Source organism: Choristoneura fumiferana, chromosome 28 (assembly GCF_025370935.1).
Source record: "Choristoneura fumiferana chromosome 28, NRCan_CFum_1, whole genome shotgun sequence".
In the NCBI taxonomy this organism is placed as follows: Eukaryota; Metazoa; Arthropoda; class Insecta; order Lepidoptera; family Tortricidae; genus Choristoneura; species Choristoneura fumiferana.
In genome coordinates this window covers 4,803,628-4,831,204 of record NC_133499.1, presented here as the reverse complement: position 1 = coordinate 4,831,204, position 27,577 = coordinate 4,803,628, and the positions used below count along the sequence as shown (strand labels likewise).

Genomic DNA, 27,577 nt, shown 5'->3' with positions numbered 1-27,577 from the left:
ATATTTATGAATACGGCGGGTAAGCTTTGTAGTTATTTATTTAGTTATCATTATTAATGTACTGTTTAACCACATAAAATTAAATCGAAAAAAAATAATGTTTTATTTGCTACTAGCTTTTACTTGATGCTTTGCTATATGGACCAACGAAGCGTCTTTAATTTTTTTCGTAATAATAGTAAGTGTATCGCTTGCTGTTGCCCGCGACTTGTTCTGCAAGTGTTCTGCGAAGTAATTTATCGCACACTCGCGGGAGTTTTCCAATTTCCCGGAATATCCTTTCACCTTCCCAAAGTCTCGAGGTATCTAGATAACAAATTCAATGATGATCAGTTGGGTACTTTAAGTATAAAAACCTGACAAACATACATTCACATTAATATTATTAGTGGATATTAGGATTAAGGAAGTAGGATCATAGAAAGGTGAATCTCAAGGTAGATTTACACAAAAAAAAAACTTATAACTTTACAATGTTTTTATTAATATATGGAATAATAAATGATCCCGCGTCGTCACCGGATCGCTGCCGCTATCTACGTCTCGCTCTACACCGGCCCGCTGCGTACAGTGCTCTTTCTCTCTTTTGATTATCTTTGTTTTTTTTACCATATTATAAAAATATATTTTTAAAACTGATTGTCCGTTGACCAGTATTTTACCTGACGGTAATTGCAGATGAGGCAGAGGATCTAGGTTTTCCAATGTGTAACATTATAATTATAATGTGATAATTGTAACACAATGGAAAAAAAGATATGAAATGTCAAATAAATATATATTAATACAATTACAAATATAACAAACTGCCTACAATGTACTACAGTCCTTTTTCTAAGCAGCGGATTTTTACTGCAGATGTCGAACACAAAACCTACTTTGCAAAATAAAGTAAGTATAGTGCTACTTAATCAACCTTTAAACATAACGATTTAATAAAATCGTCACCATCATGCCTAGGACGTGTGTTAATTTGCTATGGTAACGATAGTTTTTATGTTGCTAGAGAATCTTTTCACTTTTAGCGACAATGGAAAAGTGACTAAGCAATTAAGTACTCAATTTGATACGATAGGATATTTTTGTATTTGTAATTTTGTAGCACAGCATGAAAGTAATTCGATAATTTCTATTCAAAAGACGTAAACAACAATTTGTTATTAATGTAAGATATTGAACATATCGGCAAAATATTGTCAAATGTTTGTATTTATATTGAAAATCTGATCATAATTTTGTATGGCGGTCATGCAAAATAATTTTGATTAGTTTTTAAATGTTATCTACTTTACTGACGGTACTTTACAATTAAAGCGTAATCAGAGCTCTTTATATAACTCTATATCATTATAAAGTTAATAAAAGTTCGTAAAATTCCGCATTCGTTACACAAAAGACGGATACTAATAAAATTAATATCCTTTTTAAATCATATATATTATTTCAATTTGGTCATCTCGTTACCTAGTAATAGAAAACTTGATGCAAAGAAAGTTGCGTAAGATAAATGAACTAATTATTATTTATCAAAAACGCAGGAAACATATACGCAGCGGGCTCAGCTAGATTGGAGCTGACTGACTCTCAAATTCGAGCTCAAATCATATAACATTAAATATAAATTGGACATACAGTTGACCAAGTAGTGAACCATTTCGTATGACAGATTCTACAACAGCTGTCTGTTAAGTATTTGTATATTAAATTAGTTTTTCATGTTTTAACCCTTTTTCAAGCCCCGCGAATTTTAAGCCAGCGCAAAATTAATCATAGTTTTATATTCTTTACCTATGAAGGGTTAATATAAGACGAATAATATTTGTAACGACTTCAATTGATTTTGTACCTTATTGTAAATTTAGCAAGGTTGAATACTTGTGTACATTTATGTGGTCGCTATATGCACTATGCCTGGAAAAGGGTTAAGCCGTACAAATAACACCTTGAGGAAAGGAATTCCTTGGTCTTGGTCGACAATACATCCAATACATCAACGCGAGGAAAGTTTTATACGTAGAGTTCTTTTGCACACACCGTACATGTATGTGACGAAAAAATTTGTTAGAATTGTATTCCAATGTGTAAAGTTTGAAATTTTCGTGAACAATACTCAAAGCATTCCGCACATTTGTCAACGAAAGGAATCTAAACGCCTTAGGTCGCTTGTAGACGTCCGTTGTTTTTATCGGATAACGGACCGTTTTTTGCCGGACTTGCCGTGTTGTATGGCTTACAATGAATGTGTGTAAATGCACCGGATACTTGTCCGGCGACTTAGCCATACAACACCGCAAATTCGGCAAAAAAGGTCCGTTGTCCGGCGAAACAACGGACGTCTACAAGCGGCCTAACGATTTGCATCGTATTTTGAAGCTTAGTTCTAGGAAAAATATCATTCGTTACACATATGAAAAAATATTAATTGTAATGTGGCTTGAGCTCAATTCGTATCAGCCAAAGACTATCATCCTTTGAGCATTTATTCAACCAGCTAAGTATATTAACATTCCAAGTTTCACGGATTTCATACCACGGCCAAACCGTTGGCATCTAAGCAAAACAATGTTAAAGCATTATTCTTCGGTTTCCGAACGACGGCAGCCATTTCCACTGTCAAAAAGGGCGGGAGCAAGCTAATCTTAAAAACTATATCAATTTTCGTCACGAGTTCATCTGAAACTCACTAGTTGGCGTTTATTTTAAAGCCTTCTTCTTCTCAAAATCGCTTGGATGTCTAAGCAGCAGATGCTCGTAGGTGGTATAAATGAATTGATAGGGTCACCAACAATTTTATAGTATTTATTTTACATGTAATATGCTTATGTATTTATATTGTATTTTAATTCTACTTTTATCATACATGGCCTTTTACGGTTCGTTCGAAAACCGACCCTTACACTCCAAAAAATCTACATACCTAAGGTCAATAGGAATGAGCGCGACAAACAAAATGTAAATAATACACCTTTTTATCTAGATTTAAAGTCCAGTCGAACTTACCGCTTTCTGTCGCGCCCAGCCCAACTGACCTCACAGCGAAAAAAAATTAAAATATACTTTCGCATCAATGTATTTGGATTTAACTTTGGGTAACTAAATTCTATATACACAATAATAATATATCGCACAAACATTTTTCCCATTTTTTTACCATCAAACAATATCCTAATTAAATATAAAAGCATTTGCTAACCAAAGTCTTTACAAGCTAGAGTAATAAATAACATTGAAAGGGCGAAGTTTTGTTCAAAATGTACATATAATAATATACTTACAAGCAAAAAAAAAACTCTATTCATAATTCACAAATCCATATATCATTTAGGAATATTAAAGTCAATTTACACTAAGGGAACTTAAAAAAATATTTAACACTGGAAGAGTTCAGAACGCCCAATGTCGGATACTCGTTACAGACTTTCACATAATCTACACCCACATAATTATATCAAAAAGTGACACAGCGGAACAATTATAACAAGCATCCAACCCGTACTTACTTTACGTACATTGCTGTGTTGTATGAAAGATGGTGGCGAAAGCATTATGATTTGACTTAAATATTAAGAAAAATGCTATCACTTAAATAACATTTCGTAAAAACTTAGGCATTACTTAACAAGTACAACTTACACCCAAACATTGTGTTCAATTGAAGAAAGAACTATTACATTCCCGAGGAATATACCTAAGATAAAAAGCATAGGAGCATAGGGAGAAAAATTTTCAAATATTCCGATACATCTAAATTTACGTAAAAGACGCGTCAAAAATTATGACACATGGAATTTTAGTCGCAAAAATATAATAACATCTTACATAATTTTAAGGAAGCGGCATGACTCAGTGGATAGTAATATTTTCATACTTCACAACGTTTTTTTGTGATAATTTTCACGACATTGGAGGCGTGAAACAGGTAAACAGTGCAAATCAATTAAATTCAACCAACTATTAAAGCGCTGCAACGCAAAACTGCCATAATTTGTAAAATGAATTGCATCAAAATTCATACAAATTATTTTGTACAAAAACATTTTTAAAGAGAGCTACTTGGGTCTTGTCATAAGTTACACAAGAGAAACACGAAAAATCCCGGTGTTTCTAACAGCAAAAACGTTACAACCTATTGTATGCTGCAATGAAATAGTCTTTTGTCGTCATCAAATTCGTCATCAAATATTTTTATGTCAGGAATGCATCTACATCAACACACTACCCTAGCGTCTTGATATCTAGCACACATTAGAAAATTCGGCACATATTGCTGCTTTTGAAAAGCTTAATAACTAAAACAGCTTTTGAATAGCGTGTTTACCATTTTAAAACATATTTTGAATTAAAATGGCGGGATCTAAGATAGTTTACATCGCATTTTTCACCGTTCAATAAATAACTTCCTTGCACCAGAAAAGAGTTATTTAAGTTATTGCTTTAGTTATAATTATAAAACCGTCGTTTCTGCCACAAAAAAGTAATTTATTTCCATAGAGTTAGACGCAACTAGTCAATTTATAACGTGCACTAGCGACACCTAAAATCTAAAAGAGTCATTCATCTTGAAAGCTTTTCACATATTTATAATAACATTGTCCGTTGTGCAACAAATTTGTATTCAGATTTTATTCTCATAAGGACAGACACCACAGTAAAAAGATAAAGTACCTATGTAGGTCTTTTTGGGACTAAAATTAATCGCGTTCTACATGCAGTAGTAATATAATCGTAACCAAAAGACAAAACGAAGCTTAATATCGTGGCGTTCAAAATTATCGAACATAACGTCGTTTTATTAATGTTTCAATTATTTAAATTTTCGTTAAATTAAGAATAAGATGATAATTTTAATATCTTATTCACCTACCGTTATCGGATATTTCGGTCGTTTATAGGAATATATAAATAAAATTTTAGGATCCTGATTTTTTCGTTGTAGGGCAAAGTACACGTATTTCCATCAAATGAGCGAGATCAAGAATTAATATTGTTTTTTTCCATATATTTCATTATAATTCAAACTTTCGTAATACACAAGTTATTTTGACGAAATTTTGCCTCATTGTAACTTCAATTATTTATTTTGTGTCATTTACATTTATTTTATAATACGGCTTGAATGGTCGAAACGTATTTTAATACAAATTTGCATTAGATGCTTGTATCTGAGCAAAATACACTTAGACATTCGCATCGTCATTTTGTTGGTGTGATTTTAACTGTGCTTGGCTGGAGCCAACTTATAAACATTTAATGGGTCTAATAAATAATTTGTAATCCAATTTTATTTCCGTTTAAAATTGCAACGTCCATTGACTAGTACATTTGGACTAATAATTTTTAAATCGAATTAAATCAGGCTTTAGAGCAACGTAATTAGAAATTATAGCGAAATATTTTTACCTAGTTTTTTTTTTACTCTAGCAACGTCTGAATACATTATTCTAGTACGATTTTGTATGACTTTTATAAATTGGATATTTGCTGATTCCGCGACGCTCCGATTTAGCCTAATGGAGCGTGTCAAAATACATAAATTTAAAAACCCATAATGATTTAAATACATAACGGTTGTTTGATATAATTTAATTTGGATAAAATCATTAATCAAATGAACTTTCTTCATCGTGAAATAGATTAGTTTAGGTTAGATTACTTTAATTTTATAAAAATCCTGTGAACTTGTAATTTTTTGAGTAATTTGTATTATATCAAATAACCATTATGTATCCATTTATTCTCTTTTAAGGCGAAGGCTAGACGCGTAATAAACACTGCGATCCATCAATACGAACCATACCTACTGATGGTTTTCAATCTTACATTTCTTACTTCATAACTACTCACATTCATCAATACACGCTAGACTAAACGATTAGTAAATACCACAATATGTGATAAATATCTGTAGACCGCGATATTTATTGTACTTCTAGCCTTCGCCTAAAATTGTATGTAATTTAAACGTACTCAGCTCAATAGAGCCGGTTCAAATGTATTCTCTTCTCGCTTACATAAATCAAATGTGAGCGAGAGGTGGAATGCCTCGAAGATGTCTACTTACAAAGTATTTGTACGTGACCATTTTATTCATTTAAACTAATGAAAGTAAAAAAAAGTCGAAGGCATAAATATCTTTACAGCCTTAGCATCAAATATATTTATACATTGACGTTATGGTTACTGGCACAAATATGTATATATATTTTTGACGTCTTGGTAACGTACATAATATATTTATACCTCTGACTGGAGAATCAAATAGTTAAAACTTGTAAGCTAGTGTAACTGAGTTGGAGTTGCATCATTTTACAAGTCGTTCCTGGCACTTCTTGATGGATTGCCTCGAAAAATTCACACGATCACAGTTTTGAGTCGACTGGCTAATATTCAATAAAATTACATTTCATTGAGTTGACGGACCACTTAGATCATCCATGAGCACGGCACAGTGTTTTTAGTTCATCATTCATGTATTATGGACCTCGACGAATCAGAAAGCGCGATCGAGCAGAATCTTAAAAATCGTCTTGATTAATCCTGATCTAAGTGTTGTTTGGGTTACTTTTGTAAACACCACTGTAAAGGTATTTCACTTTAAGTTTTCATTTACCGCCATTTCTGGTAACTGCTTTTGCTATCCAAATAAACGATTCATTGTTATTCGTAGCTGATTGCTTAAATATTTAATGTTGCAAATGTGCATTGGTTATTGCTATGCCTGTATTACAGAGTAATAATTGAGACTTAGATGAAGTATCGCTGCCATTCAGTGATAATGAATGAAGCGAGCCTCTTGAACGTGTTTTTAGGTAGGTTTAATTAATATTGTGATATTACTAAAATACCACTATAACTTTTAAGACTACGCAATATTTAATTAAACAGTTAGTATTAACAATTGAAAAAAATGTAATCACGGATGTTCACTCTAAAAACCTGAATAACTTAAGCGTTCATTTACGTTTACATTTGGTAATGCAGTTATATAATGCTTATTGCACAAAAGAACGAATAGTTATATTTTTTCCTCTGTGTTACGAAGCAAATATCTTAGTAGAATAATATGGTCATGGTATAAATACTTTAGCTTACATTTTGTGCACATAAGTGTAGAAAAGTGACTAATGGGAAATGCTTAGGCTGTTCCTTTGCTAGAGTGACGCAGAACCTCGCGTTAAGTATAGTTGTCACTTTGTCACGCTTATTAGCACAAGCCATATCGTGTGTGTGAGCGAGGCAAACAGTTTTCACTCATCAAACCATTTGAACTACCAGTTTTCACGTCATATAATTTATATACGGGTGTTTTATAGCGATACACTATGGTACATAATTTTATTACTACACATAACAGAGTTTTTGAACTTTACCTTTTTTATTGAGCTGTTACATTGGTACAAAATTATTTGGAATAACCATTATTTTAATGTAACAATAACATAATTATCTTAACAGCCTAGCAGGGAAGTATTTAATCATACGACGCTGTGAACTTTACTTCCCAATTGTAAATTATATGACACATGGATCAGATATTTCCATATCATTTCACTGCCATCATTTCGAACCAACAAAAACAAGTTCTCAAATTACGCAAAAAGAAATTATCTCAATGTCATAGGAGATATTAAGCTTACATGTTTGCTGTGTACAAGTAACGCATTACATAATAATTATTTGATATAATATAATTGTATGTGAAATTAAATTAGACGAACCTTTTTTGTCAGTGTAAAGTACAAAATATTTCAGGTTAAGTTTGATTTATTTCATAACAATCCCGTGAGGATTATAATTTCTCACAAAACTGCACTACATCAAATGATTATTGTGTATGTTGTGCATTTCTCTTTTGTTTTTTATGCGATTTGATGCTCACTCACTAACCTGCAGTAGGTAGGATACCCGTTTTACCGCGCTCTGATGTCCCCAATATTTATTGTATGGGACAGATACCTTTGTCAAATAATAACTCACAGTTATCAAAGAGTATCGAAATAGGCCCTAAATTCATCTCTCTCCCTGCTAAATTACTATAGTAACTAACTAACACGTGATTTCCTACCAGATTTGACTGTCAGCAGGGAATGAAACGATATGCTACTGAAACGTATAGCATTGATATAATAAAATTTCGCATAATTGAAACTTGTTAGCATTTTTATTATTTTAAAATTGGATAGCTTTGTCATAGCGCCAGTGGAAGCAGTTTCAGACCATTTATTAAAGCCTAGGGGTAACAATTTTATATGTTATTATGCCGCTGTGCTCTCTGAAATTCTATACGTATCTACCGCCATTTTGTTCAAAGAGAACTTTAAACGTCCATGATAGCAAATGTGACACAAAATCTAATTCACGTGGGATTCTACTTTGTTATTTATCAAGCACAAAACTAAATCAATAATCAGCAACAGTGGCAATCAAAATATTGTATTAAGTAAGATTGTTAGCTTATAGCATATTTTTATTACTATTCTTGATTATTAAATTAGTTTTGGTTGTGTTTAAAGTCAATAATAAATAACGTTACACATAGGAATATTCTTGTTACATGGTGATTATGGCGTTCGAAATTTACACAAGACTTTTTAAGCCATTATAAAATAACACAATTATGCGGTTGTTTATTTCCTCGTCTATACAAATAAGAACACGAAACAACCTTTTATTTGTTTTATATTTTACACACTGTGTGTAATATTTGAATTCTGACACACTATTATTATACTACCTCTGTGTAACATTATTTAAAATTCAGGTAACCTCACGTGATTCTGTGTCACAGTCGTTACACAAAGCGGCAGCATGACAAAAAGTCGGAGCAAATCGGATATTGCAAATAGGAAGCTGCACTTATGAAAATTGTCGCATGTCCTAATGCTTAACAATATTAAGACAAAGATTATTAGGCCCACCGTACACGGCCGGTCGTACAAACAATACGCTGAAAAAATTCCCTTTGGCGTCCACCAACTGACCGTGCTAGTCCAGTCACTGAAGATTTTTACCCTACAATAATCCTACGAAACGCGAAATGTCGCAGCGCGCAACAACCCATCCAAATTACTAATTTCAAAGCAATTTCAACAAAATCCACCAAACATGACAGTAAAATCAAAAAATATTTCAAACTAGTAATCCAAACGGGTCAATTCGAGCGTTACAACCGCCCCTCACTTTCGTGATCACACTTTTTACGAATCCGCCTTAGATTTTGATGTCGTTTTAGATTATTTGTTAGAGTTCCTATGCTCTCAGATAATAAAAAACTGTGTCAGAATCTTCTGCCATTAAGCGTCCACGAAAATCATTAGGCTTTAACGCTGGAATGACCCAAACACGCTTCTAAGCCGTACTGCAAAATTCACCTCCTATGAATTATTATTAGGTAAAAATCTTCGCTGCCTGGACTTAAGGCGGGCCTCGCGCGACGAACCAACCGTTAAGAGGATCAGCATCAAGCTATAGCGAGCATGCGCGCGGCTCTAGTTATGAAGTCGATGATGCGCCGCCAGACGGCACGGAGGGCGTTAGAGCGAGAGAACAGGAACCGCCAGAAGAGGAAAACCGCTGCCAACTGGGTAAGCACATGCACTATGTGTAACCTGCGAAAATAAAATAATTTAGTTATATAGATGAAAATATGCATTTTGTTTCTTTATTTATTACTCGAAATCAATGACACTTCTGTTGTCACTTCTATCATCAGACATATACTCTACAAGACTTTTCATTCTCAGTTACTTATTGACTAAAAAAAAACTTAAAAATAATCGAAAACCCAACTGCCTTAAAGGACCCATTCAAAATGATGACCAGCTAAAAAAATCCAAGTAAATGGGTCCGCGGATTGGCAAGAGCAGCGTAGGACGTCCACCAACGAGATGGACGGATGACCTGGTTAAAGCCGTGGGTTCACGGTGGATGCAGGCCGCTGCCAACCGAAGCAACTGGAGGTCCAACAGTGGACGTCCTACGGCTGAGATGATGATGATGATGAAGAAATGGGTCCCGACTGTTGCAGTTTAAGTGACGACTTGTTTCCTTTTCAGTAGGTATTTTCATATCTGGTAGGTAGTAGTAAGGTGATAAGTTTTCCAGTATGGCAGGTAAGGATGGTAAGTTTGATAAGGTAATAAAGTTTGGTAAGGCAAATAAAGTTTGTCGGTAAGATAAATACCTAAGGTTGGTAAGGTAGATCAGCCAAGTAAGGTAAATATAGTTTGTTAGTAATAGCTAAGGTTAATAAGGTAAACAATGTTTGTCGGTAAGGTAGATAAAGATGGTAAGGTAAATAAAGCTTATCGGTAAGGTAGATAAGGTTAGTAGTTTCTCACCTTCGAATGAGAGTTCTCGACCGCGGCAGCGTGTCGGGACTCTCCTTGAAGAGGAACCTTCGGATGCCGAGCACGTAGCTCTCGATATACGCGTCCCAGTCTATATTCCTGCAGGAGCAAAAACAGTTCGAGTAAAAAAAAAGAGGAAAGAAGCCCATTTGCTTGTATCTTACTTGTTTTTTAACAGATATCGATAATTTTGAACAAGAAATTACTGTGAGACGCACTCATATTGAAATATCGGATAACTGAGGTCTTAAATTGAGTTTAGCTTGACGTGTTTCAGGTTGATCCGCTGCTGTCAAGCTAATCAGGCTGCTGCAAAACGCGCACTGTGCGCCACTGTGTCAATTTTAGACATGAGTCATCTGAGTTTATTTCACTAAAAAAAAATCTTATGTTCTAGTCAATTTCATATCTCGTTCTCTCTCTCTCTCTCTCATATGCATATTGCCTATTTATACTGTACAGTACGTTTTTTTTTTCTACTGAATTTTACTTTGCTTTATGTGTAAATATATGTTTCAGCGCTCACCGCCTCTCTGTCTTCCCTCTGACTCGTCGTCTCTAGGTATGTTGCCTATTCATACTGTTCGATATTTTTTCCCTTCTACTATATTTATCTGTGTATCTAATATGTGTAAATTTTTCTCTCTCTCTCTTTTCCCTCTCTAATAGTCCTCTACCTGCCTACTTTTTACGCCAGTAACCTTGACCGTTGACCTTTGACCCTGACCCTGACCTTTGCCGTCCTCACCTGACATTAAAGTCGAACGTGCGAGTGTCCTCCGGCGACAGCGCGGCGCACAACGCCTGCACGTTGTCGTCAGCGAACGCCCACTGACGGGTCGTGAAGTACTCCAGGCAGGCTGCTGCCTTCTCCAATTTGTTCTGCACTCGCATCATCCTGTTAAAAACGGGTGCTCGGTCAGATATCGTTATTGTTCGTGGTTGGAGGCCATAAGGGCATGAACCCATACGTGACCCTCTATTTCACAATTTTTACCCCCTCCTGGCTGGGTCTCCTGATGGTAAGAGACTACCACCGCCCATAGACACCTGCAGCACCAGGGGGATTGCAGATGCGTTGCCAACCTAGAGGATGGGATACCTCAAGTGCCAGTAATTTCACCGGCTGTTTTACTCTCCACGCCGAAACACAAGAGTGCAAGCACTGCTGCTTCACGGCAGGATTAGCGAGCAAGATGGTGGTAACAATCCGGGCGGACCTTGCACAAGGTTCTACCACCTGCAAAACTATAATTACAAGTGAAAAAAATATGATTAAGAAGCAAAACTACGCCCTCTCCCGCCCCTGTCATCAAGCGTGGTATTTCGAAGACTATCATGTATTGTTTAATGAATAAATGATGTCTATGTCTTCCTGTCTTTCCTGGCAACTCACATGGGCTTCTTGCCGGTGGCCCGCGCGACCAAATCCATGACGAATGCGGGCGCTCGGTGCTCCAGCAGCGATAGCGCCGAGTGCTTCAGACGGTTGCTGGTGATGTCACCGCCCGGGTACCAGAGCACTTCGCCTGGTGGACACATTAAAAATGTACAAGGTTAAACAGTGGAAACCTCAAAGTTTACTTATTTATTTGTATCAAATCTTGGAGGCTAAATTTGAACCACTTCCTGTGGTCGAATTGATTTGAAAGAACCCAGAAGAAGAAGAAGATCAAAAAAAGAGGAATAATAACATCTGTACTTACATTGATTTCTAGCAATAAATAAATTGAATAAATTGAAGAAGAAATATTCGGTGAAAGCCGTTCAGTGGATTTGGCTGAAATTTTGTGAAAATATAGCCTTTAAATTCTTTGATCATATTACAGGGGTTGGAAGTTTGTATGAGACTTCTGCAAATTTTGATTCAAGAGGTTTGAAAATTGATAAATCTTGTTATAATATATTTTAGAACAACTGCCTTGTAAGCCAAAAGCATCCCTATACCAACTTACTGAAGGGATGTTTCCGCATGTACTTGAAGCTGGTTCTCACGAAGCGCTGCCACGTGATCGGGTTCTGCTGGCCGGTGCAGCAGTTATACACAACGACGCCGTCACCTCTGCGAACAAATTTGAACTTTATTACACACGTTACAACACGTTAAAACCAGACTTAAGCACATGTACATTTTTTTTTTAACTGGACGGGGAACCGAGCGACTGGCCAAATATAGCTCTGAGTAGGGAGATGCGGAGGTCAAGAGGAGAGGCCTTTGCCCACCAGTGGGGCACAGTAGCAAGCTTAATATAGTAATAATTTTATTAAACCGTTCTAAGGGTCAATCAACTTTTTAGTTCTGTTATTCTATCCCGTAACTCAGAAGACATCAGTGACAACCTTTGCTTAGAATAATGTTTGCAATGTATACTACTAGCATGCTTAAGAAATGAGCCACGAAGGAATTGCCTTAAAACTGTTACAACTCCTAACTATTGGTGGTTGTGTACCCCATACAATCATACTTTTAATATGTGATCCAGACGCTACCATGGCAACAAGCCACATAAAAAAGGAGATGAACCCTAAAATACTAATCTGAGTACTTAGTCGGATAAACTGACCCATATGCGGGGCATGAACTCGTGGAGCTAGTTCGCCGTGACCCATATATGGGGCACAGGACTGTAAACATATTAAATTAGGGTTTACTAACCGTCTGTGATGCGTCCGCCACGCGCAAACAATCATCAGATTGATGACGGTGTCCACGGGGACCAGGTCGGCGACGCGGCTGCCTGTGCCCAGCATGCTGCGGAATACGCCCTTGCCCACGGCCGCAATGATGCCATTGGGCCCGTTCCAGTTATCCACCCAGCCCTGGACCGGTTCCCGGACTGATGACAGCACTGGAGAAAACAGGAATAATAAACAAAATAAGCTTTTGCTAAAAAAAAATACGAGTTTTTTACGGGCTACCCACCGCTCATAGACGCGAGGGGTAACAGGTGCTTTGCCGACCCTTTGAGAGATTGATAGGCTCGTTTTTTAAAGATCCCTAAGAGTTGGTTCCTACTTGTCGGATGCCGGGCCCGGATTTTAATCGGATGTTCCAGTGGCAGAACATTTTATATGGAGCTGTTCACACTTGCCCGACACGATTTTATATAGAAATGACTGTCATCCGACACGAAAGGGATCTGACGCCCGAAAAGTGGGAACGGGGGGGGGGTAAGTTGTACCGCTCCTGTGGTCCCAGGAAGCTGATTCCATAGTTTAGTCGTGCGTGAAAAACTTCCGCTTAAAGCAGATAGATTGCAACGCGATTTTTTTGTTTTTTTAACATAACAAGGATAATTACCAAGACAAAAGCGTATCAGCTCGTTGAAGTGGCAATCAGCAGACCATATAGCACTATAGCACAGAGAACGTTGGGGCCGAAAAGTTCTCGAATGGCTGGAAGACCTGAGGTAATACTGTCTGACGCACTTAGTATCACAATCGTTTTCACCACTTCTTTCTGTCATACGGTATAAGACGAGGGTAGAAAGAGATGGATGATGCGACCGCGAACGTCAGCGCGTTAGACAATAGCCTCTGATTATTATATTATTCGCTTATTCAGTTCACGGAGGATACAGGCTGCTTCCAACAGAAGCAACTGGAGGTCTATGGGGGAGGTCTGTGTCTAACAATGGACGTGCCTATGACTGATGTGATGATGGATCTTACCGATAGACGGCCGTACGATGGCAACAGGCAGTTTCCCACATTCCTTGATGAGCATGTCTTCGGCAAGCGCCTTTGTGAACGTGTAAGTATTCGGCCGGTCTCCTGTAAAAGAAAATTATGAATCGATTAATGCAAAAACTTTCCATATTTTTCATATCCCCTGTTCGGAAAGTTTAATTTTCATGAGTGGAAAGTTTTTTTTTTTTTAATTTTTCGATTAGGCACGGAGTCGAAGATAATTGACTTATGTTAATGACACTTTTTTTTCACGTTTCGGCAGGCTATTTCGACTAGATACACGACGTGACTAAGGAGCTTATAACACTGGAGGTTGAACCCCGAACATTCGTTTGAAACAAGAAATTTCGCTCGATTTCAATGAAAATTTGCACTTTAAAGTTGAATATTTTGCAAACAGATCACTGAATAGAAAAATTGTCTTAGCAACCCCCAATGGTTTTAAGTGACCTATCCAACGATACCCCATAATATAGGGTTAAACGATAAAAAAAAATCACCCCCACTTTACGTCTATGGGAGGAAACCTAAAAAAAATTTTTTCTTTTTTTATTGTAGCAATTTGTCGGCGTGACTGATGTATATTCATGTCAAATAACAGCTTTCTAGTACTAACGGTCTCTGAGCTTACCCGCGGAAAGACAGACGGACCGACATGGCGAAACTATAAGGGTTCCTAGTTGACTACGGAACCCTAAAAACGGCTGAAAAACTGGCTTATCGAGCACACATTCTACACTTTTGATGAGTTCCTTAAATTTCAGCCAACGGGTATTACTTACTGAAAATTATTAAATTAAATTAGCTTTAGAATATATTAGAATAATTTAACAAAATGACATGTAATGTTACTTACAATGTCAGGCAGTGTCTAAACGAGCGAAGCCACATGTTTAGACTGCTATAAGTACTGTTATATACTCCGCACCTACAGTCCGCTACTGCGCTCCGCATTATCTCCTCGCTCCGCTCCGCTGCCTCGCTTTGCTCCAATGGACAGGCGGCTCAGACTAACGTGACTATTTCGGCTGTTATGGCCGCTCCACACTCACCGACAAGGTCCGGCGTGATGCGGTCGACGAGGTCGTCAGGCAGTGTCTGCACGAGCGTGACTACGTGTTCGGGATGCGCCGGCGGCGCGTAAACGGTCTCCTCTACCCGTTCGCGTTCGCAGTTGCAGTAGGCGGTTGATACGTGAACCAGTGCCTAAGGACACCAGGAAACAAGAAATAAATATTATAGGACAAGCAACACCAATAGATAATATACAACCATTCTTTAACAAACCAAGTTGTAAAATATTTTTTTAATTTATTAAAAAAACACGAAGATACATTCGTTTGAAATTATCAATTATTATATTAGACAGAGATCCGTCATAGACTTTGACGTCATAAATATGCTGCAATGGCCGTAGAAAGATCATACAAAATTACATTTTTCTATAAAGAAATGGCATGCAAACTTCAATCCCTCATATCTTGCTTATTTTTCAACAGATGTTGATGGTTTGGTATTTTGTTTTATTTTCCGGTTTTCTGTTAAGTTAAATTATTTAAGAGAAAAATTGTGCTCCATGCATATTGAACAAATCCCAAAGTAAGCGAAGAAAATAAGCATTTCTTCGGCTGACTAAGGGCGGTTTCAGACCAGCGTTTTATAGGGTAGGTACAAGGGGCTTTCTTTCTTCGAGCGTGTATAGGTAGGCGCGAAGAAAAACGCACAGGAAAAACGCTAGTCTGTAACCATGTTAAGGACGCATCCTCCGTCCTCGTCTTACCTCTAGGGCTAGCATGCGATGGCAGAGCTGCACTAGCTGTTGCGTCCCTAGCATGTTGATGGTGACAGACAACTTCAGTTTCTCATCGAATTTCACCGTCGCAGCAGAATGGAATACCACTGATACCTGCGGTGAGAAGATTATTGTCAAGCAGGCAAAAGGTTGCATTTTTAAACTCCGACGCTAAAGCCGCATTGACCTTTATCTGTGGTGTTGTGTTGTGATGCTCTCTGTCTCTCTCTAAATATATAGCTTTAATGCAACACAACACAAGCCGTCACAACACAGTACATCGGATAAATGTGAACGCAACCATATAAAATGTATGAAACCTATAATGAAACCGATACTGTTCTGATGCGTCACGAGACAACAGTCAGATCTATTGTCGAGAAGACATTAACATCTAAGGCGTATTATAAAGTTAATGATTATATCATGGACAGGGATATTTGGAAATATTCCGATCCGCATTAGCGATCCCTTCAAATACCGAACCTACTGTGTTAAAAATAAAGTTGTGTTAAATACTTGTGATGGATATCACTTAATAATACTGTAAATCTGTTTAAAAAAAAATATACCTCGTTGAGTTTCTTGCCCGATTCTTCTCGACAGAGGTTTTTCCGAACCGGTGGTAGATTTTTTTGACATTCACAAGTTCTTGTTATAGCCTAAATTGAATAAAGATATTTCGACTTTTGACTTTGACTTAACACGACAGATAAATGTGGACGCGGCTTACAAGATGGGTGCTCAATAATAATATAGGTCATCAACTTTTTAGGGTATGTTATGCTGTCCCGTTTTTGTCTAATGTCTGTGTCTTGAGAAACCAGACAAATTCCATACCATTATAATATTATTGTTATACTAAATTTAAAAATGTTATTTATAAATTCACCGGAACAGTGATTATGACTGTATACATACTACTCATGTTTACCTACACATAATAAATTAACTATATAGTTTATAGGTAGGTAGGTATCTATTATTTTTTATGTGTCCTTGCACGAAACTATTACACTACACATATATACCACTAATTTACAACTATACCTAATACAAAAAATACGTAAGTACGAGTACACGAAGGTAAAAGGTGAGCTAAAATCGAAACGTACGGCGCCGACGGCAGCGCAGCCTTGACTAAAGAAAACTTAATCCTCCTTAAATTATCAGTGTGTGCGTGCGGCGGGTGCGTGCGTACCGGCGCCAACCGGCGCGCACACATTTAAGCCGCGCGATGTACTTTTGTTCGTAGTGAGCCTTGTTCTCTTTTACTATATGATGATACGGTGTAATGTCAGTAATGTGTAGAAAGTTTTATCCATATTTTTCTGTACCTTCTGACACAGCATGGCCTGATCCGAGGGGCTGATCCCCAACTCGGGTTCCGTGATGTCCCCAACGATGGGCACTATCTTGTTCATCTCGAATGGCCGCTCTTTCCGCAGGGTCTCGAACAGCTGGAGAATTAAAATTATGTTCCTTTAAAAAAAACATTTTCAATAGAAGCTTTTTCTGACTGTACTTTCATTTTCATTCAAACTACGTTTAAAATTTCATAAACTCAACCGCTTGGTTTAGTTAGAGTCATGAAATTTTCCTCGTTTGTTTTTAATGCGACGTTAAGCTCCACGACATAATTTTTCAGGATTTCCATAACAATTTAGTGAAATCCTGGAATAATGGTAAAAAAAGAGTTATTGTATTAGGGAATATTACTGCAATTTCCTGCCGTGAGATAAATGTTTAGTTATTAAATGTTTAGTTTAGTTATTATGTTCAGTTATTAAATGTTTAGATATTAAAGACACCAATTGATATAATTCCCTAAACCTTTCAAACACAGTGATATTTCAAATAATTTATTGAATCAGGCGTTACTTCGCGGAGGTCCATATCAATGAACTAAAAGAATAAAAGAAGAAAAGAAGAGAAGATATTTTCGTTGTTAGTCTAACATCTGGTACATGTAGCATGGTGTACAATTGTGTTGCTCTGAAGATGAGCTCTGGTTGAGTTCGAAACGCGTCAGTGTACTGTGGTGGTAATGATAGATGGGTTTGTGTGATTTGTGTGTGTTCTTACAGTGTAGAGGTGCGGGAACTGCATGAACACGCATTATCTTCCAAAAACTTAGCTATCAGGTCGCGGGTGAACAAAGAAAATCTTTTAGTTAATTGTTTAATGATATTTCGCCTGTCAAGATCGAAACCCTCATTTCAATTCAACTGGTGAACCGAATGGATTACGCGCGTATGGGTAAAGTCTAGAGTATTATTACAATTTACCGGTGACTGTGTAAGTTCCAGGAGTCGCGACGCCACGTCCTGCCCACGCTTGGGCCGCATCAGGAGATAGATGTTCTTTATCTTCGGACAGCTTCTTAGTAGTTTTTCTACCAGCACCTGGAAAATTTTAAGTTGGGACGTTAAATAGAGTTTGATCGTTTTCATCATCTCCCACTGCTGGTCATTTTGGCTTGAGCCCTTTTTGAACCTCTCACGCAAAACGAGGGGTAAGTTTGACGTCAATCTACCGTCAGACTATTTAACAGTTCCGTTCAAGTTGATGCCATTAACCGTGGAGGAGTTCCGTCCTGAGGAGACGATTCTGCCCGAGCCACCAGGATTTCATTGCTAGATTATTGTTTTGCCACCAGATTTACATAAGTTTGCCAAATTGTAACTTGATCTGACCACTGGAAGTGGCAAAATTCGCTTGCAACATTTGAGACGCACATACAATACAATACAATACAATTACTCTTTATTGTACACCAGAAATAGTAAGCGATACAGAAAACAGGTACACAGAGAAAATAACAAGGTAAGCAATAGGCGGCCTTATCGCTTAAGAGCGATCTCTTCCAGGCAACCTTTTACAGAGAAGGAAGGACTAGTTTACAACACATAATGTTAATACAGTTACTATTTTCCTGTGTTTTCTATACTGCTTACTGTATTGGTGTGCAATAAAGAGTTATTGTATTGTTTTGTATTGTATTTTTTGAAGACAACGGGAGCGAATTCCATTCCTTAGGAGTTAAATATATACAACAACGAAACATTTTTTTTTTACATATTGCAATTTGAATAAAAGCTTGTAATAAATGCCAGTTTTTATACGTTAATACATGATATCAACAACTGTTTGAGCTATATTCATCATTTTTTAAATTTTAGCCAAGCTTAGGGGCTTGAGTACCTACATATCATGCCAAACTTCATGTATGTAGATTAGAAGGGTTAAGTTGTGAACGGTTCAAAAGTAGCTCGAAATGGTTCCTTCCTCTAATACACACGGCTGCGCCACCAATACCTTTTTCTTTGAATTTAGGACACGCAGCCTTTTCTCTTATACCTCTTACCCTCTCCTACCAGACCCTTTTATCAGTGGTGAAAATTAATAAAAACAAGAGTTTACCCGCTCGCAGCTTCGCAAGCGTACCTAAACTATTCGATCTGGTAGTTACAATTGAAATTCCGGGATTTTACAAAATTCCCGTGGGAAATCTCAAAATTTATATCGTAATTTCATTGAGGTGTTGTGTTAAGAACAACTATCCCGTGGGAATATTGGAATAAAAGTAGCCTATGTGTTATTTTAGACATCCAGCTATCTACATATACCAAATTTCATGACCTAAGCCCAGCGTAATCTGGTGCGCGGCAATGAACGGGTAAAGAGCTTTACAGACTGCAATGCATGATAATGAATAGATTTCTTTTTCGCTGAATGGCAACACCGGCATAGATAATAGATCGCTCGTTTTTGGCTCGAAGTTCGAACTTGTGATTTTATTTTGCTTAATATACAAAATGTCCACACCCAATATCATATTTTCTCAAGTTTTTCGCGATTCCCAAGGTCAAAGAATCTAATTGCTTTAAAATTCCAGAGAAATAATGCGTTGTTTGGGAGAAACGTGTCAAAATGGTGTTGTAGAGCGCCATCCTGCTCTGCTCGTTTTTTTTCCCGTTCTGGCACTTTTATATTATAGATGCTAAGGTTGGCACTGCACATGAATATAAAGTTAATATTTTCTTGGTTGGTTCTGGGTTTTTGGGAGACAAACTCAAATGACAACGCACCCGCAGTCCTAATAATTCTGTAGGTGTCCATGGGTAGCGGTGATCGCTTACCATCAGGTGACCCTCGTGCTCGTTTGCCAGCTATTTGAAAAAAAAGTAGGACTGGGCAGCAGGGCTACTATGAAACTCGAAACTCGAAGTTCGTATCGTACCGTCCCTCTCGCTCTCGTATTAAATAGTACTAAGTGTCAGAGGGACCGCACGACACGAACTTCAAGTTTCGAGTTTCGTAGTAGCCCTGCTGGTCATGTCTGCCGGATCTTAAATCACCACTGGTTGGATTCCCTAGAGGTAGCCCTAAAAGGGGATGGCGGGACCATCTTGGAGCGATTCCAGCCGGACTGGCAACATTTTGCCGAAGCCAGAGACGCGTGGAAGGAGAAAGGGTAGGCATTTGCCCTACAGTGGGACACCGTCTAGGCTATTAACAAAATCTGGTTCTGTCTCTTACCTTTCCCATAAAACCAGTGCCGCCGGTCACGAACACAGACTTGTCGGCGTAAAACTCCGCCACAGGTACATACTCCGAACTACCGACGCCGAAATGGCCGCCCGACAAGCAAGACGCCATCTTCCTTTTACCACAATCGAAATATTTATAGACGAGTACTGGTACAGCTTCTTAAAGGCATTAAAACGTTTATAATCGCTACACGGAAGTGTGGGGAAGAAGACTGGCGCTTGGAAGTAAAGAGAACCCGTTTATTTCTCGAATTTTCTCTTCAACATGGCTGCTTTGTTTCGTCTGTAACAAAAGAGATATACGTTAATATACACGGTGTTGCAAAAATACCAGTAAAGCGAAAGGAAGTTAAACGGTCCCTTATAAAGCGTCCATTTACAGATCTATAGTGAACAATGTTTGTCCATTGTATTTTGTCGGATAACTTCGTATTAAGCTTGCTTTCTTAGTTAGCTTCAATAAACTTCAGTAACTAGTAAAGCAAGATAAAACACAACGGCAAAATACAACGGCAAAACATTGTTCACTGCATCTATCTGTACCACGTAGGACGTATACAATGTTTTACAAAATAACCAGTAATAAAAGTTGGAAAATCCCCAATATTGTCACTTCAAAGTTCAATATCGCAAAAACTAAACCGATTTTGATAAAAAATGTTTAAAAACCATTGCTAGTAAACCTGCTTTCAAATAAAAAAACCGCATTCAAATCGGTCCACCTGTTTAAGAGCTACGGTGCCAAAACTAGGCACACATAGCGGTCAAACTTATAACACCTCTTTTTGCGTCGGGGGTTACATTCCAAAATCGTCCACATCCGTATTCGTTCGCTGTATGAATGTACAAATCATCTATCTATCTATCACAATTTGGGATAATGTTTAGTTACAAGGAAATAATATTATAAGTGGGTACCGTAAACTGCTTCAACTTTGCCCTCTGGCCCCAACATTGCCTGATTTGATTTAGAGTCGATAACTTAGCACCCTTTAGGTTTTAAAACTTTTATCCCCCCGTAATAATAATTCCCGTGTAGATAAAAGTTTAAAACCTATAAGAGTGCTAAGTTATCGACTCTAAATCAACTCAGGCAATGTTGGGGCCAGAGGGCAAAGTTGAAGCCATTTACGGTAAATACTCTACAGTACTACTCGTATTTGACTTTACGGATAGCAAAAATATTCTAGACTAGTGTATAGAAAAGAGTCACTGTGAAATTTGGACTAGTTGGGAATGTGGGTGATTGAGAATCTGGCTGGATAAGTTGGGAATATGGACGAAGCATAACTAAACGGGTATACTGCCCTTTCGGCGAAATATGTTTCGCCAAATTTAACTTAGCAACCAACCTTTCGCCGAAGTTTCATTTGGCAAACCAATCGTTGGCATAACTTTGCTTCGCATTTTTCTTATTTCGCAACATTTTTATATTGCAAAATTTTACTTCATCACAATTTTATGTGGCAAATAATTATGTAGCAAATAAAATTTGGCCAATTTTTATACAGTAGGTATATCACTCATGATATATAATAAATGTTCAATTATGTGGCGGCGAGCGAGCAAGACGAGACTAGGCAGAAGCGACTTGGATAGGTTAGGTTCAGAAGGCTAGCTCCCTGCCTTAGCCTTCGATGTTAGGTATTTTTTTGTAACAGAACGGAAAAAATAATGGCTTGTTTGCGTGTTTGCTTGCTAAATTAAGGTGCACCAATCAATACATTTGACGAAAACATAAATGACATCTTAAAAAATTCCATGTAATAATTTGCATAATAATAATTTATCAAATCATTAGTTGGGAAATGATATCAGTTTGAAACGTTGAGTTGGGAAATAACATTTCGCCCAAATAAATCGCCGTAACATTAGTAAACCACCTAAACGAAAATAAGCATTGCCGTGGCATTATGCATTTCTTCTGTGATTGTGATGTTTTATGACGTCAAATAAATGTATTTTCTAAGATTTTATTTAACTTGCATTGTTTACGGGTCATATTATGTACGGGTCAAATCTTGTAATCGAATTTTGACCTTCCAGTGATCAGATTGACTGAAAATGTGGCATACTCTTATGTAAATCAGGTGGCAATACAATAATCTGGCAGTAACATCCTGGTAGTCCGACCAGGATCGTCTCCTCAAGACGGAACTCTTCAACGGTTAATGGTATCGACTTGAAATTTTGTACGGAAACGTAGTTTAGATAAAAATATCCTCCTAACACCCAAGTCAAATTATTGATTTATGAACATCAAACTTTATGTCATTTATGATAGTTTGATGTTCAAACTACAATAAGTCCTTTATAAAGGACTCTGGGCGTTAGGAGGTTATAAGCACAATTAACAAAAAGTACAATAAGCAAAAAAATTTGTATTAAAAATGTTTTTTTTAACAAAAACCTATTCTTTATTTCTTTCTATTTGTCGCCGAAACACGAACACTAGTCAACATTCTTCCGTACCACGCAGGATACACTGTGGCTATGCTCGGGTGACAACTTCAATTGTTTTTGCTACTGGGAACTGGCTGAGCGTGTTTGGGAATCGAGTTGCCGGGATTGTAGCGGGGGAAAACAATGACAAAATTCCTAAGGGAAAACAAGGTCAGAGTAAATGTTAACGCGGGCGTTTGAACAGTTTGATCCGCCCAGATAACCAACTGATCCAAATGTTTAATTTGCCAAACCGTGTCATTTCCCAAATCACGATTTTTCTCTTCGAACTTAACCGAAAGCAAATTAGGTGTTCTATAAAACCATAAGAAAATATACGGAGATATTTTTTTATGTCGGAAAATGTAGAGTTGGGAAATAAAACAGTTTGACAAATGAAACATTTGGGAATAATATTTCTTTGAGAAGGCATAACCTAACCATCAAAAAGTTGGAAAACCCCCGACATTGTCACTTCAAAGTTCAATATCTCAAAAACGGCTGAACCGAAACATGTCTAAGAACCATCGCTAGAAAAAAACCGCATTCAAATCGGTCCGCCCGTTTAAGAGCTACGGTGCCACAAACAGACACACATAGCGGTCAAACTTATAACACCCCTCTTTTTGCGTCGGGGGTTAAATATGAGGTACGATGACGAGTATTTAGAAGTTTAGCAAAGTCAAAGAAAACGCTAAGTAAGTAATTCATTTTCATAAAATTTCATGGTCTTCCTTTTATTTAAGATGCTATGTTACTTGAAAAAAAAATGATCCGTCCGAATGAGCCTTTTGATCAGTGTTGTAAAATTACGGATGTTTGTTTTACCATTTCGCGGGTTCGATTCCCGGTTTATACAGGTGATTATTCAAAAATCTTTGAATGCAGTTAAAATTGTTTTCAAAAACAAAATGAAGTCTCCCTTCAGTAACATTGTCATTGATAGGTACTTTCCCTCCATTATTTTTATTGTCATTGATGCTCGTGGTGGCCAAGTGCTTTCACCTATCGCCTCTCATGCAGAGGGTCGTATGTTCAAACCCCGGCTCGCACCTCTGAGTTTTTCGAAATTCACGTGCGGAATTACATTTAATATTTACCACGAGCTTTGCGGTGAAGGAAAACATCGTGAGGAAACCTGCTCAAACCTGCGAAGCAATTCAATGGTGAGTGTGAAGTTCCCAATCCGCACTGGGCCCGCGTATGAACTATGGCCCAAGCCCTCTTGTTCTGAGAGGAGGCCTGTGCCCAGCAGTGGGACGTATATAAGCTGGGATGATGATGATGACTTTCCCTCCATAAAGTGACATGGTCTAGAGACACCTTGTATAAGCTGGATTAATGAACCCTAAAAACTGCATTTAAGAACACATTCTTCAAAGAAACGACATCAGTAGCAAGCAATGCTTCGTTTTGAAAAAGCGTCGATGAGTTTCTAGGACAAAACCCACGGAAGCCCTATGCGGTAGGGTCGCAGGGGTCAGACAGTCGTTCTACTTCGAGCTGGTGTAATCCACCAGTGGGCGAGCATTCCATACTAATTTCAAGCCTACAAATCCCTTCGCACATAAAAATTACATTTTATTTGGATTTTTTAAAATATCGATGATATACCTGCAGAGGTACAGTCACCAGCATTAATATCTGCCACAGCGGAGCGTGCAAAAACATCTGACACGTCCTTCCGGCCCTAGAAATAGAGTCGTATCAGATATTTGTGCACGCTTGTTGTGTCAGATATTGGTGCTGTTGACTGTACACCTAATAATGATGTTACCTATATAAAAATGGCCATTATTTGTTTAAATAATATAAACTTACAGAAGTATTATTTTTTTGTTATTATTTACCCTTTAAAAAATTTAATGTTTTTGAAATAAGAGTTCATTAAAATGAATATTTAATTTACATTAAGTTTTATTTTATTATTCCAATTTAACATTAACGCCATCTATGACATCCAGCATGCTTTTACAAATCAGTGTCCTTTTAGTTCATTTAAGCCGCCACTTCTTACGTGGCGCTGTTGTATCGTCATTGTATCGAGGGGCGGGACGGGCTTGATTTTAGAATTGATTTGGGTACGGGAACGGCGTTAATAAATCGTCTTTAACCTTGTAAGACCTAATGTCCAATTTTTAAGATAAGGTCTATGTTTTCCTCTTACTTCAGTATAACTACTCGTAACTATAATATAAACTTAACTGAACTCCTTCCGGTCCAAGTGTACACGTTAGTGAAATATTGTCCTAAGGTCCTAAAATAAGGACATAATCTAAAGTTCTAGGCGTTAATATAAATGTACTTTAAATTAGTACGTACGTATTTTTGGTGACTGTACTTGCGTAACAAACAAGTCGATTCCCATGGGATTACCTAATTTTTAGGGTTCCGTAGTCCTACACAAGATTAATTCTTAATTTCTTAATTCTTATCAAACGTAGCTAAAAAGCATTGCAAGATTTGCAAGGAAACTCGCTTTCATGTAAAGAAGTCCGTATCGTTATCGGATCGTCCGTTTGAGAGCTACAATGCCTCAGACAGACAGACAGAAAATGGTGTCAAACTAATAATACCCCTCTTTTTGCCTCGGGGGTTAAAAACTGAGTACCTAAGGAGATATTTTAAGACCCTGCGATAGCTTTTATCCTGGAAAGTTGTGTAGTTCCCGCGGACACGCGATAAACGATCAAAATAGAGTTTTATTTGATTACAGTGTACTTAGTGCCTGAGCCCAAAGTTATTGGAGAGACCAAAGCATTCAGACTTCGGTGATTTGGACACGTGGAAAGCTTGGGAGAGGATTGAGCCGTGAAGAGAGCGTGCTTGGGACGAGTGGAAGCAGACCGGTTGGTCGTCCCAAGTACCGCTGGAGAGACGAGGACCAGAGACTTTTTGGATCTCGGAGTCCAAGGCTGGCAAGAGCTGGCCCAAGATAGTAAAGCGTAGTCTGGTGTTGGAGGCCAAGATTCAGGGTCACTGCGCCCATATAGTAAGTAAGTAGTACAAGCACTAATGGTAAACCAAGTCGTGGCCTAGCCACGTCAATAGCTATTCCAATTTATCCACCAAAGATTAGAAGACGGTTAAATAATTTATTGAATCAGGCGTTACTTTGCGGAGGTCCATATCAATGAACTAAAAGAATTTCCTTGCTCACCCGCGACCTTACGATAGCTAAGCGTATGCAAAATATGCGTGTTCATGCAGTTCCTCCATCTCCACACTGTAAGAACACACACAAATCACACAAACCCATCCATCACCACCACCACACTACACTGACGCGTTTCGAACTCAACCAGAGCTCATCTTCAGAGTGACACAACCGTACACCATACTACCAGTTGTTAGACCAGTTGTTAGTTGTTGTTGTTGTCTAACAACTGGTAGGATGGTGCACGGTGAAGATGAGCTGTGGTTGAGTTCGAGGCAAAAATAGTAATTTTTAAGACAAATTTTTGATTGACTATTGTTATAGTTTACTGTGCTTCCATTATCATCCAAACTACACATCCTTACCGAATTTCAAGCCAACCTGATCAATATAGAAGTAGGTGAACTTCGACTTGCACGTTTGAAGACATCTTTACATACATACGAGCTTTGCAAGTTAAATAAAAGCTTGTAATATTAGGTTAATCTAACTGAAAAGCTATAGTTAGAAGGATTATACTTAATATGACAATTTGCCGACGACATTCTGTGCTAAGTAGTTAAAAGAATAAGGGCCACTCGAGATTCATCGGTAAAATTGAATCAAAAAAATACGTTTGCTTTTTTATCTGAATACATTTAATTGGATGAAAGGTATTTGTATTGTGTTTTGTTGTATTAATAAAATCTTTTTTCAGACAAGGAATGTTATAAAGAATTTAGTTTATTAGTATTTTCATTTTACCAGTGAAACTCCGTGGCGCCTATTTCCTTTTGAATAGCATAGTTCCAACCGTCATGAATACTCTGTCGTCATAGTTTTTCGTACTTTGAAACTGTATCTACTTTGGCTTTAATTAGAACGCATGTATTTACGGCACCTGAAAAAAAACTAATGGAAAAAGTAAACAAGGCATTTTAAAAAGAAACTTGATTGAAATTGGTGCATCTTTTCTGGGTTCTGATGTTACAGGCAGGAAGTAACATTTATAGAGAGACAAATCCTGAAACTCAGTTCAACAGTTGATTTCATATTGTCTTTAAATGGACACAGTGGAAAAAATATGTTGTGCGGTTCGAAATGCAACCATCCCGCTTGTAAAAGCTATATAAAGACTGCATTTTTTTCTACTTTCATGATATTTTTAAGAACACTTTTCCAACAAATAGTTTTCACGCGAATTTTGGTTTTTCATTGCAGGGCGGCCGATTCTTTTACGTGTGCTGGAAATTTGCAAGAAACGTGTCGTTTCGGGTTTAAATTTACGCAAAATATTGTGACTCTTTCTTACCAAATTACAAAAAGGGCTCTCGACGTCCAACGGAACAGTTAAACGTCACTCATTCGAACAACGTTCACGGTACACTCGTTAGTTGAACATTTACGTAAAATCATGATGACGGGGTAATAATAACGATGCCCCTCAACACCTTACGAGACTTAGTCATCCGTTTATCAGTTCGTCACTTTATTGAAATTGATAAAATGCAAGATAATGTCACACGGATTATATAACCTCACTGATGGTTGTCGAATTGTATTTTTCACACGGCCACTGCCAGTTTTATAATGTCAATGAATTAGCAACGAGTTT

General features: G+C 37.5%; 1 protein-coding gene across 5 annotated transcripts in view; it reads right to left on the bottom strand.

Annotated features, from left to right (window-relative positions):
* Positions 1 to 1,287: 1,287 nt before the first annotated feature.
* LOC141443673 (putative fatty acyl-CoA reductase CG5065) overlaps positions 1,288 to 27,577 on the bottom strand; it is a 114,527-nt gene continuing 88,237 nt past the window's right edge. For 4 of the 5 annotated variants that reach the window (XM_074109016.1, XM_074109014.1, XM_074109018.1 and 1 more), the window contains exons 2-13: positions 20,374 to 20,667; positions 18,120 to 18,236; positions 17,169 to 17,291; positions 15,820 to 15,945; positions 15,092 to 15,245; positions 14,022 to 14,123; positions 13,006 to 13,198; positions 12,305 to 12,411; positions 11,746 to 11,878; positions 11,098 to 11,247; positions 10,341 to 10,448; positions 1,288 to 9,608 (exon numbers count right to left, since the gene is read on the bottom strand). In XM_074109016.1, the coding sequence (XP_073965117.1) occupies positions 9,461 to 9,608; positions 10,341 to 10,448; positions 11,098 to 11,247; positions 11,746 to 11,878; positions 12,305 to 12,411; positions 13,006 to 13,198; positions 14,022 to 14,123; positions 15,092 to 15,245; positions 15,820 to 15,945; positions 17,169 to 17,291; positions 18,120 to 18,236; positions 20,374 to 20,493 (1,581 nt within the window). In that variant the 5' untranslated portion in view covers positions 20,494 to 20,667 and the 3' untranslated portion in view covers positions 1,288 to 9,460. Of the gene's footprint in view, positions 9,609 to 10,340; positions 10,449 to 11,097; positions 11,248 to 11,745; positions 11,879 to 12,304; positions 12,412 to 13,005; positions 13,199 to 14,021; positions 14,124 to 15,091; positions 15,246 to 15,819; positions 15,946 to 17,168; positions 17,292 to 18,119; positions 18,237 to 20,373; positions 20,668 to 27,274; positions 27,460 to 27,577 lie in introns of those variants that run through there. The other variant, XM_074109017.1, reaches the window with a different exon arrangement.